General features: G+C 44.4%; 1 protein-coding gene across 1 annotated transcript; it reads right to left on the minus strand.

Annotated features, from left to right (window-relative positions):
• Positions 1–2,073: 2,073 nt before the first annotated feature.
• LOC103811225 (protein FAM162A-like) lies at positions 2,074–4,446 on the minus strand (the record flags this gene model as incomplete). Its single annotated transcript, XM_009084186.1, has 3 exons — positions 2,074–2,181; positions 2,826–2,934; positions 4,304–4,446. Coding segments are annotated over 3 exons (360 nt in total), but the record flags the coding sequence as incomplete, so codon positions are not given.
• Between the last annotated feature and the right edge of the window lie 10,728 nt (positions 4,447–15,174).

The raw sequence follows: 15,174 nt of genomic DNA on the forward strand, positions 1-15,174 counted from the left end.
AGGTTTTCTTTTCCAGAAAGAGAGGAGTGCAGAGCAGAGAGTAGAACAAGCCACAGTTAATTTTCTTGCTCTTTAGATATGGCTGTGGTCTTCTTTCTTGCTTAAGTCAGGAAGCTCAGAACATGGATGTGGATTTGTTTACGAGCAGCAAAATGGTTCCTTTAAGTGTTACATGTGCCTTCTGAGAAAGTGCACATGAAAGTCGTTTGAGAATGCAAAAAAATCATCTAAGAGACTGAGCAGAGCTCTTTTAGTTTATTCCCAAATGAACACTAACTTTGAGGTAATTCTTGCGGTTTGTTGCACTAACCAAGAAAACCAGGTCATGTAAAATGAAAGAGCCCATATTACCTGTGAAGCAAAAGTGCCTTCTCAGCAGAGACTTGTTCACTCTGTGCTTGTCCTAGACTATTATTTTCACTGTCCTGAGATGTGCTTCATAAGAAATACTACAGGGAGCAGACATCACTCTTGGTGAACTGCTCTGCATGGGACTGTGAGTTGGAAACAAGCACTGCAAACATGGAGCTGTGGCAGAGGTAACATCCTCCCCACCCTAAACGGGTGTGCGGCATGGAGGTAAGTGCTCCTAAAAAGCATCAGAGGGGAAAAGCTGCCCAATGACCACAGGCACAGAAGATGGAACCCCAGAGACCAACCACTGCTGACTGCCTGCCAATGTCCCAGCCCATCTTTGCCAGCAGCTTGTTTGTGCAGTGACAGTCCAACAATAAGTAGACATGATTTTTGACACAACAAACCCCAGAGACCTGAGCAGGAGCTTCCAGACTCCCCTGGAGCACAAGTGCGAGTGCTCCAAGTAATAAATCTTGGAAAGGCCAAGTCTAGGTGTGATGCTCAGGGCATTGCACAAAGGCTGAGCATGTTACAGCAGCTCCTACAGCAGCTGAGGTGAGTGGCTGGGCTTTGTCATGCTATGTCTCTCAGGACCCCATGCAGCACACCCAGCTCCACCAGGCAGCACTACAGGTCTCAAGGGATTCTGAATGACACATGAGGGCTCAGAACATCAGTACCCACAGGCATGGACGGGGGCTGCTCTTGAAGTTTAATCACTTCATGAAAATGTAACTTTCAATATTTCATTAGGATCTCTCCCATCTGTTAAACATCATCCCAGAGTGTTTGGTGACACTTTAAATGAAGCTGTGAAGAGATAAGTTTGTTTTAGATGTAATTGGACAGCTGTTTTATTATGAGTTAATGAACTGTGATGATTGAAAAGAATCCAGTTTTAGCAAACCACGTATTAACAATTACTCTGGACTAAAATCACAGCTAAGCAAGTGCTAGACAACTTTCATGACAATGACTGGAAGAAGAAGATGAGAAAGGAAAACCAGTGAGGTGCTACAGGACAAGAGGTGCCTCCAGACCAGGCTCCCTGCACTGAATACTGGTTCCTTGGGCTGCTTCACAGCAACCAAATCACACCATGTGCCCACACTACTGCTCCACACCACCACCATTTCCTCTGGCCCAAAGACCTTTTTGGCCCAAATCAGTCATCTGTATCTGCTCACACTATTTGATCTTCCTGGCCCCACTTCATTCTCATGTCCTCCCTTTCACCCAGCCACAGCATCCCCAAGGGGCTGAGGAGGGATAGGGGACAGCAATGGCAAGAGGCCTGGAAGTAAACTAACCTCTTTGTGGTTGCAAAACATGTTTCAGAAGCTTTTCCCCCCTGCCCTGGGTCACTTTGATGAAGGCTGCTTGCCCTGGAGGCATTGCACAGAACAGGATATTCTCTGATGTAGTGCTGCATCCCTCCTGAGCTAGGGAGTCCTGCATTCATCTTTCCCACACTTTCCAGTTTAGAAGAGATTTTTGTATTTCAGCTGGTCCTGGTGCCAAAGAACAGAAGCCATAGAAAGCAGCTGTTCAGTTTCCACAGGGGTTTCCCAGTTCTCATGGAGTAGTTTCTAAGCAGTGAAGTCTTTGCCTTGAGAGAGTTTCAGTGAAAAAGCTCTAAAGAGTTAAATGAAGACAGGTACCTATGCCACATGTGCAAATCACTTATCTCCTCCAGTTAAAAAAATCTGCTCCAAATCATTGTGGCTTCCCAACAGCTTCCAGCTGATCTTTCTCTGCTTCAGCCCTCCATTTAGCCTTCTTTTCTGTGTTCATCCTCAGCAGTGTCTGATCCTTTTTTGCAGCCTTGAAAAGCAATGGTGAAAATCATTGCATGCACACATTTGCCACCACTAAATTTCCCATTTGTACCCCTTCCTTTGACACCCCACTGTCCTTCTTGGTATTTTGCAGTGACAGAAATGAATGTGTTGCCTTGTCATACTGTATTTTCAGCATTTGCAGTTCTGATTAGCGGAAGAATTACACTGTAAATTGGTTACAGTTGCACTAGAACATGCAAGTCAGACTGAAGACCCTTTTTCCCCGGCAGTGGTATGGGAAGAAGCAAGTGTCACAGCTCTTGGCCGTGGTGGCATAAGGACTAGGCAGGCAGGACCACAAAAGCTTAATGGAGAATAGATGCAGTGCAGGACCAGGTGCCACTGACACTGTCTGAGCTATTCCATAACCTCTGGACCAGCCTCTTGCTGAGATACCCTAATATAGAGCATTGCACCACATGAGTTTATGGTAAAATGGATCAGTTAATTGGCAACTTGTGCTTCCCCATGCCAATCTCTGCTCCAGAGAAGGGGTGATACAGATTGTGTGCAAATATTGCTTATGTGACCTATTCTCACACCTATCTGTCACTTGGGCACTTATTTACAAAGAGCATACGTAGACCACACATTAAGTGAATCAGTTCATCCAGAAGTAATACTCACTTCTTTGCCTGTGATGACCATGGCCAAACAGCCCAGCACAGTGAGTGCAATCATGATGTAGCAAACCTTTATCCTGACGATGTTCCTTGCTGTGTCCAGGACCTCAAGCCTGTGGAGGACAGAGCAGAGTTTCCATCCTGAGGCAGCATGTGTGAAACAAGACCATGGGGAGCTGGGCAATGAATCCTCAAGTCTTACAGCAACTGCCTGTCAATGTGCACTATGTTTCAACCTTCTCTTTCTGCAACTGCTTAGAGGAGGACTGAAAAAACTGGCCTATGGGGAAAAGATTTAGCCATCCACCCACACAGGTAAGGTATTGCTGGTCCCACCAGTCATCAGTGACAACAGGAATAACAAATCCTACTCTCCTGTCTTCTCTTATTGATATGAGAGTGAACACCTGAAAAATGACAGGGATAGGAAAGTCTTTCCATTGTGATAATGGAGTTATGAAGGCCTCACCTTTGGGTGCTGTAGGGCAGGGCATGGGGTGCTGCATGGCACCTGGAGATACTGGAGCTATGCCACCAGGGCCAGGCAATGCCATCCTCAGTGAATTCAAAACACATGAATGGCATTTTTGCTAGGAGCAATGAAGAGTATTCACACAGTGCAGAGGAACTGCAAGTGATGACTGAGTCTGTACACACATCCCCATCCCAGCTGCACACAGAGCATTGCAGCCCTGTCCCTCTGCAGCACAGCCTCTGCCAGGCAGCTGGCACCAGCCCCATAAGCATCTGCCTGCAGTGGGAGGCTGAGCTGGGTTGGAGCAGATGACTGCACCATCCATCAGGAGTTGTCTTCCCAGGCAGCTGAACAGACACAGCCATCGCTGGGAAATCTCCACCACTTTCCATAAGTGACTCATGGCATATATCCAACAATTCATGCTTGCAAGAGTCTGCAGAGTGGCAATGAGTCATTCATGAAATCATATCCAGCCATGGATTTACTTACACCTGCAAGGGGAAGGATGGATGGAGGAGCCCACAGGATGTCACAAGTCAGAAGCAGTAGGTCTCCACAAAATACCTCAATAAAGATGTGAAATCACAGCCCAGACATGAGGAACTCATTGCAGATGTCTGTCACCAAAGCTGTGTATAACCCTAACTTCTTATTAAAATTTATGCAGCATTATTAATTGGCAATTCATAAAACCTAGCAAAACATGCAAAAATCTGGAGTGGATTATATTTTTCCATAGTGACTTCTGAGTTACAAAGCCACTTGTTTTGCAAAAGACACTTCAGCTTAGTCTGAAATTTATGCTATCTAAAACAAGTGAATCCAGTTTACTACACAGAGAATGACAAAAATTCATGTTCCAAATGATTATTTTTGGATGCCAGGTCCCATCAGCATGGGGGAGCACCAACCCCCACCACATGAGCACAATTCTGGGTAATGCAGACTGGGGTCTGAATCTGTGTGTTCAAAACCAAAAACATCATTCTGATGGGCTCACTTACGATATATGCTTGGGTATGTCCTCCTCCTTTTTAAAGCGTCCTGCCCATATTAACACCTTTTTATCAAAATTTGTTGGCCTTCTGTCATTTCTGAAAGCTTCTTTACCTGTAAGACATTTTATAATAGAAAACAATGAGCCGAGCTTCAAGAAGGCAAGAGGAAAAGAGCTATTGTTACAGAGGGAAAATGATCAAAAGTTCAAAATGACACTTTTCTGTTCTGTGAGAGCCAAATGTGCTTTCTAATGTCAAAAAGACTCAGCAGGTGGTGTGAGATGCTTTGTTATATTTGCAGCCTATTTCATTTGGGGATTTTGCCCCTTAGTTTTGGTAGGTTTTAAACTATGAATATCTTGTAAATTTTCTGATTAAGTAGGTAAAGGATGCAGGGCTGAAGTCCCCGAAGCCAGCAGTGTCCTCTCACCCTGCTAGCATCTTGCTTTCAAATGGCCCAACTAGTGAGCTAAGCAAACTGCCAGCAGCACAAGGAGCTCCTCAACAGCTCCTCCTCCTAAAATCACTGATGGAGACATGAGGTCTGCTAAAAAACAACCTGGTGAGAGGCTGGCAGTTGTTCTCATGCAAGCTGGGTACCACATTACTGTACTCTAATGATGATACATTACAGCCCATCAGGCTACAACAGTGATGCCATTAGCATGCTGTCACCCACAGCACATTGAGAAAAGGACTCTGGCTCCTCTTGATGGAAACAAGCCCAGTGACAGGTCACAACAAAGACAGGGGCAGGGAGACCCTGCAAAAATAGGGTAGGCAATGGCTAGATCAAATCCTGGCTTTGGCATTGCACACCTGTACAGGTGGTCTTTGCAAGGTAGCTAAGACTGCTCACCCAAGTACCTATACCCAGGCAGGTGCACCCAACATGCTAGGCTATGATGGCCTATGCTTGCAAACATGGGACTTGTGTTGAGAAATGCCCAGTGGGTGGCCAGGATATGAAGGAAGGGATGGACATGATGATGTCTCCAGTCTCAGTGTCCTGCACTCCCTGCCTGTTGCTGGATCGCTGGTACTTGGCTGAAAGGAAGTCACGGCTGCTACAGAACAGTGTATGGGGAGTGTGTCTTCCTGCCTGGGTTGAGGTGGTGAAATTACATTAAGTGCCTTGGCCCCAAACCAGCTTATGCATGCCAAGACTTGTGAGCAGCTTGAAAATCTCAGGTGGAAATCTTGGCATCCAAACCCCCAGGTAAATTAAATCTTCTGCTACTCTTATTTCTCTTAGAGAGTGCTAGTGAGACCAGGAAAGCTGCATCAGCAAGTGCTGGATTCAGATCTGCAGCAAGCAGTAGGCTGGATTGCTAAAAGGACAGGCTCCATCCCAGGGAATACAAGGCAAATTCCCTTGCTGGAGACCCTCAGCCATTGCACAGGAGCACAGACAGCCCCATGCAGCCCAGCCTTGCTTGGGCAAGGGCTCTGCAAACACAAGGGCAAGGAAGCAGTGGTACAAGCTACAAAAACTCTCTCTGTGCCAGGAAGTTTGTCCATCTGGGAGCAGCCCATACCTGCTCCTTGCCACGTAATCCAGGGCACTGCCTGGCACAAGCACACACAGTTGTGGCTGTAACCTGGCAAGGAGCATCAAGGGGTGCATCAGGGTGCAAGTTTGTCACTTGCACCAGCCCTGCACATGCAGGGACATGCACTGGTCCTCCTTTGGAAACCTGGCAGCTGGGTAGGAGGAGGGACATTTATTTATCTGTTTTAATTAGCATGTTCCCTGACATGAAGTATCAGTTTGCATTTGCTGCCACAGGAGCAGGACTATTTAACAGAAAAACATTTTCCCTGCGCACTGTGCTGGTCAGAGCTCTGAGTGTGCTCCCTGTCTCAGGAGTGCTTGTAACCCCAGGAGGTGCAGCACTGCAGTAACTTAGCCACAGAAGAAAATGAAGGCCATTTCTCACCCTTTCCCTCAAATACCTTTCCCCTCTATGCTGCAGCATGAAACAGCAACCAAAGCCTTTCCACCCACCTGGATTCGCCATCTGCAAAGCCATGTCCTGAGTGTTCTTCACTCTTTTGCCAACAGCTCTGACAGGTTGCAGGACTGGCCAAGCCACCTGCCACCACAGCCCAGGGCTGCGCCCCAGCAACCTCCTCAGCATCCTGCTCTGGCCAGCACTGCACCACCACTGCCCCACCAGCCTGGGAGCAGCTCAGGAGGTTCCCTCTAGCAGTTATTAGCTCCTTGGTATAACTAGTAAAACTACCTGTTCCTGTATGAAGGGAGTAGCACTCACTTTTGCCCTGATTGACAACAGCTTTTGCTTACATCACCATTACAAGTAAAATTTATCACCTCTGTTTACCAAAATGACACACCTGCAGAGCTAGGCAGGCAGAAATCACCACTGTGGCCACTCACACCCAGCCTGGACTCTGCTCTAGCTTCTCCATCCCATGGACCTGCTTGGGAAAGCAATGGCTATTGACATTATTTTCTCAGTCCTTATTATGGAAGGACTAAATTTGGGCAACATGCTGTATTTCCCCAAAGATAGGCTTAGTAACTGCTAATTATCACAGCTGGTTAAGCTGTTAGCATTCTTAATTGTTCTTAGCTAAAAAATAATCTTGCAGATCAGTTGCTTTAAACAGACTTTCCAAAGAGGAGCAGTGTTTACCCCATCTCACAATAAATGTGGTTTGGTGGCAGAAAACTAAAGCTGTTGTGTCTATAAGTGCATTATGAGGAGTCCATCTTGTACCCAGACTGCAAACTTTCCTGGCAAAGAAATATATTTCAGGTTTAAAACAGTAAACTAAGAAATTATAACAATAAACTCAGGTGGTGTAGTATTTGTCAGTCAATAAAATTGTCATTGAAATGTAGCAGCACCTATAAAGTATTTGCCCTCCACAAAGTCTGGATAGTGCTGGATGTTTTCCATAACATCAGATGTTCTAGCCAGAGAATGAAGCAAAACCAATGCTATTTTATCACTTTGACATTTCTCCTGCATTTTGCACAAAATTCTCCCTGATGGGTCAGGAAATGGAAATGCAAAATCCTTGTCTCATTTGGAGCAGTGGGGTATTAACTCTCCTTAGACATACAAGGCTCTAAAGCTGATTTACAGGTAGGGAAAAAAAAATCTATTTGAAAGGGAAGAAGAAGTTGCCGAAAGGAGAATTTTCAGAACTATTTAGTAATACTATCAAATGCACTATTGCAGATAATCAAAGCGTGTCTGAGAGCAAGGGGAGGAACTGCCAGGGAAGAGAGCTTGAGGTGGTGGCAAGGATATTCTTTAAGGGCTGAGAGGATGAAAGATGTGAAACAGATGCAGCTCCAGCTCTCCAGCTCCTGGCCCCAAGGAAAAATTCTACCATTTATAGAGACATTTTATATTTTTTGAGAATGCAAAGTTATTGATACCAAGGAAAGAAGAAACTAGCAGTGATGATAAACATGTTTTTTCCTCTTTCCTGAAAGCTCCACATTGTATCCGGATATAACACAATGTGTTTAGCTTAATTTGCTTGTAATTTGGTAAAGCAAATTAGATCCATTTCCAGATTAGGAATCCATACAGAAGATAAGTAGTGGTTTGAGTTTCCAGCTGCAAACAAGACCAGCAAACAAGCAGAAATCAGTGGATGTGATTATGCTGGAAGAAGCAGGAGGGAAAACTGGTAATATCATGGAGGATATTTGTGTCCTGCTCAGGATTTCCCTTGGGAAAAATGGGTGTGAGGAGGAGGAAAGCTGCATTTATAGCCTGAAGTTTACAAGGCTCAGTAACCCCTGAGCATCCCTGCAGGCCCCCTTCTCACCTTGTGGAAGAACTGCTGAGTGAAAAAGGAGCATTGTACACCTGGACATCCCTTGGTCCCCAAGCTGGAGGGGCAGGAAGGATGGGGGCAGTGGGTGGGACATGATGGCATGACACTCACGTCACACTTGGAACTGCACAACCCCTCAGGGTCTCCAGTTGTGCAGAGCATTAGAGCAATTTCATTTTAACAGGCACTCTCCAAAATGCTTACTGCAGTAGCAACTGTCTTTATGTCGTGTCTGATTATGGATTTGAAGAGGGGAAAAAAAAGAACATTTCTCTTTAATGTCTTAGTTTCTCATACGCGGAGAAAATCGTGGGGTTTTCAGGCCTCCAGTGCTTATCCACCTAGGGGTTGCCAATTGTTTCCTCTAGCAGACACACCAGCTAACAGCTGTATTAATCATGTCTACTGTGAGCAAAAAAGCACTTCAGGATTTATTACGCCAGCATTTGGAAGCACAAAGACACAGAGGTTCTCATGAAACCACAGACGCTTGCTCCTGAATTTTACGTGTTTGTCTGGCACTGTGAATGCTTAATACCAGGGTGAGTTTTACTGCAGTGCATGAAAACACCTCTGTGTTAGGAGATCAAGCTTTCCCTCATACACTGTGGATCTCTCTCTGGCCCAGTGCAACTCGAATCCCTTCCTGAACAACAGAGATGCAGAATGTTCTTGGACCAAGGTCGCCTTGTGTGCAGTCTGATGACCCTAGTTCTCTTTAGAGATGTTTTGTGCCTAACCCAGTGGTTGCACATCCCTCCCACTGCCCAGGTTACAAAGCAGCCCCAGGAGGCTCATCCAGTCACATCCCTCACAGGGAAGTTTATTGTATAGCAGTAACAACTTGTTCAGAGATGCAGAATTAGCAAAACTGGGCTTAAAACACCATCTCCTCCACCTTCCACATCCTTCTGCCAGGAGGAGAGCAGGACCCCAGCTCCTCAGCAAGCCCTGGATGGCACAGATAACAACCTGCATGCTGACTAGCTGTACAGACGCCCCCCAGGCTTCCTCTGACCCTCGCTGCAAGGGGAGAGCACAGATCTAAAGGGTTTTGAGTTACAAAGGAGCAGACTGCTCAGACAGAGCAGAGGATGGTCTGCAGCTGTGATGGAGATGCAGACTTGTGACATTTCTGTTCTCTGTGTGAGAGTCAGATGCAGCTGCAACACTTGTTGCACACTGGTGCCAGCACTGAAGATTTAAAACCAAACAGAAAACCTCACAGGATTTCATCCCAGTTCTGCAGCCTCTTCATACCCCTTCTACCACCTCAAGCTCTGCTCTTGCAGCTGACTCCACAGCAGGGACTTGCAGCCAGTCCCTAAATGTACACAAAAACCTTTGCAGAATTGGAACTGAGAGGCCACAATATAAAATCAATCATTCCTTGTAAAATTCCATTGCTCTGGTTTCTGGCTGAGTTTATATTGTTATTCCCAGTGCCTTAATTCTGATTATTGTCCCTATTGCAGCAATGGGAAACTTGGATTCAGATTCTCTTCACTTCTTCTTTTTCTGCTTTCAACAGCCATAGGAATGAAAGTGTTTATTCCTCCAGAAGCCCCAGGTTCCCACACATCTCTTTACATCTCCTGGTTCATTTTCATAATAAAGCACAATAAATGTTTTTACTCATACACAGAAAAGAATTCCTAACAAAAAAAAAAAGGGTATTACTCTGCAAAGCTCTTTTCAACGTCCTCAAAAACAAGTGGCTTACATCAGGCTGTGTTTTGCATGCCATGCAAACTTTTTACATGAGGGCTGTGATGAGGAACAGAAGATAATCTTATCTTAAAATTCTTTGCCTTCCCCCCATCTAATTAAATATGCAGCAGAGTTCTGTCTTGGTTCCTAGACAAGATAAACAGCAATCCTGGATGGGCTCCTGGCTCATGAAATTCTAAGTGAGTCAGAAATATTTCTACATGCAACTGTGTGTTCTCCAGCAGCACAATTTAACACAGCAAGAGCAATGAATTGCTTTGAAATGTCTCACTTACCTGCAGACTCCCAGCCCAAGAGCTGTCCGTCCTCTCCAGGGTCCCCAGGGAGCAGCACTCAGAGCTTCAGTTCTCTCCAGAAGGTGAGTCACATCCTCCCCATATCAGGAAATAGTCTACCCTAAGAAAACTCAAATATAAATACCAAGAAACTAATAGCTCCTTAACTATTTCTCACCATTGCCAAATGAAATCGAGGGAGCAGTCACAGCACCTTCCAACAAAACCAGACTTAGAGGGTTTGTAAAGAGTTCTGAACACAAGCGCCAGCATGAGGCTTTAATCAGTTCAGGACACTTGGATTCATATTTTTTATAATCTGGGGTGTTGTCAATAATACAAAACAATGAAGGAGTCCTTCCCCTCTTTCTGTGTTAAACTTCAGCTTTGGTTTTTTTGAAAGAAGAAAACAAAATTCCTCTATCCAGTTACTGAAAGATTTTGCATTTTCTGCCAATATTGTCCCTATTCCTCCCAATTTGATAGTATTGCTACCATTTGAAAAATCTTGCCTAGAAACTATAAATAAGACACTAAGCCACACCATAAAAACAAACAAGCAAACAAAACAACCAAAACAAAACAAAAATAAAAACAAGCCCCCAAACTCCACTGGTAAATCTTGCCTAATTTGCACCATATGAGCCTTTTGAAATCAGTCTCTTAAGAGGGAAAGATAATTGATATAACACACTTGGTATTTTCTACAACAGAAGCAGTCATTTTCCTCCAGGTGAAAAATACCTGAGCTGTTGTCTATGTCTGCCACTAACACAAAAATGAGCAGGATTTGGCCCTGAGTGTGTCAGGTCTGAGCAGCAGTGGCCAGTGTTATGACATTGCACAGATCAGGATCTCCAAATTATCCTTATCTAGGAAGATTCATCTTCTCTGCCATTAAGCACATTTATCCTCAAGAAATTTAAACCCCAATTAACAGCCTCATTTTTTTGCTGCATAAGATATGTTCATTTCTGCAGTGATACCCACAAGCCACACTCGCTTTGTTCCCTTCCATCAGTTCCATGGGCTTAGATAAAACACAATGGAATATTTGCTAGACACAGGAATGCAGTTAAGAATTGCCTTAATAGGAGCCAAATTCAGTGGAGCTTGTGAGTTACACCTGCAGTCACTAATCTCTGCAAGCAAATACTGAAAAGGGACTTGGGGTGGATCTGATGTGCCCTGGATACAAAGTGCATGGTTTATAACAGCTCATGTCAGAAGGACAAAGCTCATGCCAGCAAAACAAAAGTTAGTCATTGCTCTGGAAAAGGCCGTTTGACATTTCCCAGGCTTTGGGAGCATCATACCAAGGCGATGAGGTGGCATGTCAGCTCCAGCACAGGGTGACTTGGCACATGCAGCAGTTGTCTTCTAGGGAGGCTGCCCAAGTGCAGCTTTGTTATGGGAGAGCAGTCAGATGCAAGTGGCTAAGATCCCAGGACCCACGGGAAATTGTCCAAAATGCTTGGGGTGTTCTGATGAAATTGCGGGTTTTATAACCAGGGAAATTAATGCACTGATGAGCTTTGCACCAGGTCACTGATTTCTGGAATAATGTACAGTTGGACCATAGAGAAAAAAACGTGTGAAATCCTGAAAGGAAAACAAAACCATCAGAATCCTCACAATTTACTTTTTGACTCAGAGTTTGGAGAACCATTTAATTTAAATGTTTTCCACACCTGTTTCCCCAGCTGAGCCAGAGAAACACACTGACAAGGACAGACTCGTTCACTTGTCACTTAATGATTTTCTTTCCTGAGAAAAATGGCATTGTCTTCAAAAACAGACGCGTTTAGAAAATTTTCAGTCCATTAGTCAATAGTTTAGGGAAAAAAGAAATGTAATTTAAAAAGATTGAACCATTCTTTGTGGAAATGTCTTTTCCCCACACTCATTTTAATACAAGGATGACTTAGATTTTTTTCATCTCCTGAAAAGAAGTCATGTACCATTGATCAGGCCGATAAACTAGCCGATATCACTAGGACCCCCTGCATTGTGGGTTCAAATTCCACTTTTACTGACTGGCTGAATAGATATGCAATCAATACAGGAGCAAATGTATCCTGGGTAGCACATGGGGAGGCACTATTCTGGGCATAGTTTATCCCAGCAATGCACACCACAGTAACCATAACAGAGCCAGGTGCCTCCTCATATATGTGAACTGTGTCTTGACAATCCCTCTAAAGAGACCGTAAAACTCTTCCAAATGCTCCTGGATGAAACACAATCTACCCATGGGATGAGATTTACTTCCAGCAGCTTTTATGTGTCTAAAAGGACCATAGGGAAACACATCTCCTGAGAGATGCACAGCCCCATGGAGGGGGCAGGAGAGTGAAAATCTGTGACACACATCTGCACCGTGGTCTGGGGGTTCTGGTGAAACAGTGTTGTCTCGTTGCCATGTTCAAAGCACTGGCTATGCCTGCCTGCACTTTTAGGGATTAGCTTACATGTGCTGCTGTAGGGCTTGACTTGGGCTGGTGAATCCTCTGCTTGTGCAGTGCCTTGCACAGGGGAGTCCCAGACAGCTACTGGCAGTCCAGTGTAGTATGGTAAAGCAATAAAAAGGAGGAGGGAAATGAGAGGCTCATCTTGAGAAGATATGTAATGATTACAGGGGAGCTGGAGCTGCTTAAAAGTAAATTACATCCTACATAGACAGGACTTCTTCAACACTAGCACAAAGCTGTCCTGCATTTTCTGGACTATGTACACCATGAAAACACATGCACAAAGCCATTGCAATGAGCTGTCTTACTGAAGGAGGAATTTCTTCAAGAATAGGGCTTATCATAGATATATGAGATGTTTCCAGTGTGTTACTTACATTAGGTGGGCAGCTCTCATTTGCTTAGCCTTCAGTAAAACATCTCTCACAGGTACAAACACCAGCCTTGGAGAAGTGGGGATTCTTCAAACAAAGATAATTTGGAGTAGGAAGTAGCTAAAGTGGAGATGGTGTCACCAAGGTCACACAGAGGACGACAAGAAGATTGTCTGGGAAAACTGGATGATCTTGAGGGCTTATGCTGTAGAAATGGGACAAAGAGCAGACAGCGCAAGGTCAACTCTTCGGGGCTAAGAATGAGGATTTCTGACTGCACTTAGTTAACTTAACATTACTTCAGGCTGCCAAATGGATGCCACCATGGAAAAGGCAGATACAATTCTAAGATATGTAAGAAAAGTCATTCCAGTAGAGAGAAAACATCTTCAGTATTCTCATCAAAAATACCTGTAATAGTCCGTAGTGCTCTGTTTGCTTAAGGAATTTACTAAAGAAGAAAAGGAATAAAGGAAGAAAAGAGAGGAACATATCTTTTTATTGGCTGACAAATTACAAATGGAGAGGCATCATGGTAGGTATCTCTCTGAGAAACTCAGCACCAGAGAAGAGGAACAGTTGGTCTAAATCACAGCATCGATACCTGAACAAAAGATATAAACCACTCAGGTTGGATGCCGAGGGCTGCACCCTTTCTGGTGCCATTTCTTTTACCTTCCAGCACTGGGGCAGGGGCTGTCTCCACCCTCCCATTAGCTAATGAAGCACAGGCAGTAACACCAACAGCCAAACCACACAGCTCTCCAGGCTCCTGCAGCAACGCTGGGCTGGTTTAACTTTGGGCCATAACTGCACAGTCATTAGTGTTTACAAAACAAGTTTCTAGGGAAGCAAAATTACACACCGAGGAAATAATAAGCAGCAATGTAATCAGATGTGAGAGGGAGATCTTTTCATTACCTGAACCAGGCCTCATTATTCACCATTTCCCTGGCATGAGCTGATAAATACAGGCTAATGAATCTTTGCACTCGGACGAGCGGGAGGAGCTCCGGCTCGGTGCTGCCGCATGCTGAGCAGGACCAGAGAATCCAACTGTCAGCTGAAAGCCCAAAAGGTAAGGTATGAACTCATCCATTGCAGCATTGCAGGGAGAGGATAGAGAAGTTTTACCCACAGCTGACTTGGTCTTACAGTCACCTTGGCTGTGGGTATGCCATGGCTCCTATCTGGCCCAGAAGAACAAATTGAATTCTAAACATCCCAAGGATAATAGAGGGTCTTGTACACTGGTGACATGTGCAAAGACCAGAGCCAACTCTTGAGAAAAAGCCTTTCAGGACCAACAGTATCAGGTGGAGACTTCACAGTCCTGATAGTTAAATATCATCCTCAGCCCGGTCATGACACAAGGAAGACATCAACAGGTAAAGAGGCAATAGCATCAACACATTAAAATACAGTATCAGAACCTTTTCCCACTTCTGTAGCACTGTTCCCCATTGCTACTGTGATTATTCCTCCCTTTAAGAATCAGAGAAATAGGAAATACACCATTCACTGTAGACAATTCTTTCAAAAAACCAAAACCACAAACAAACAAATAAAACCAAAAAAAACAACCACAAAGAAACAAACCAACTAACCAAACAACAATGCTAAAGAAACCATCAGAAAGGGGGAGCAAATCTCTTTAACACAGGTGAGTTCTCAGAGTTGTGAAGACTACCTCTCTTTTTTCTACACTTTCTGCATGTGTCACAAGCAATGTGGTTCCCAAATTTCTTATGAAGAACCAGAACATTTGGCAAAGCTCCTCTGGAAAGAGCTTAGACACTAACAGCCAACATCAGATGAAAACCTATTCAGAGAGGAACATACATGTCCTGACATTACAGGGAAATGCTGCCCTCATCTGTCTTCCAGTGACAGGTTTTATTTTCCTGCCTACTATGCTTAAACCATTCATCACTTCCAGAATGAAAAGGTGACTTTATTGTTGCAACCAGCTCCAAAGTCTGACTGGACTGGAGCCATTAAGCAATGCTGCTGTAATAACTAGAGTCAATATGACCATGTCGCTGCAACAGGGTTTAAATGTAGAAATTTCTTGATTCTCAACATTGAAGGTAATGTCTTGGCCCAAAAGAAGAGATTCTTTATAAAACTAAATCTGAACAAAGGAAAAAGTAATCCTCAATGCCGGAAGAGATGGAATACTGAGAAGCAGCACTGGGATTCAG

Source organism: Acanthisitta chloris, unplaced genomic scaffold (assembly GCF_000695815.1).
Source record: "Acanthisitta chloris isolate BGI_N310 unplaced genomic scaffold, ASM69581v1 scaffold6670, whole genome shotgun sequence".
NCBI lineage: Eukaryota > Metazoa > Chordata > Aves > Passeriformes > Acanthisittidae > Acanthisitta > Acanthisitta chloris.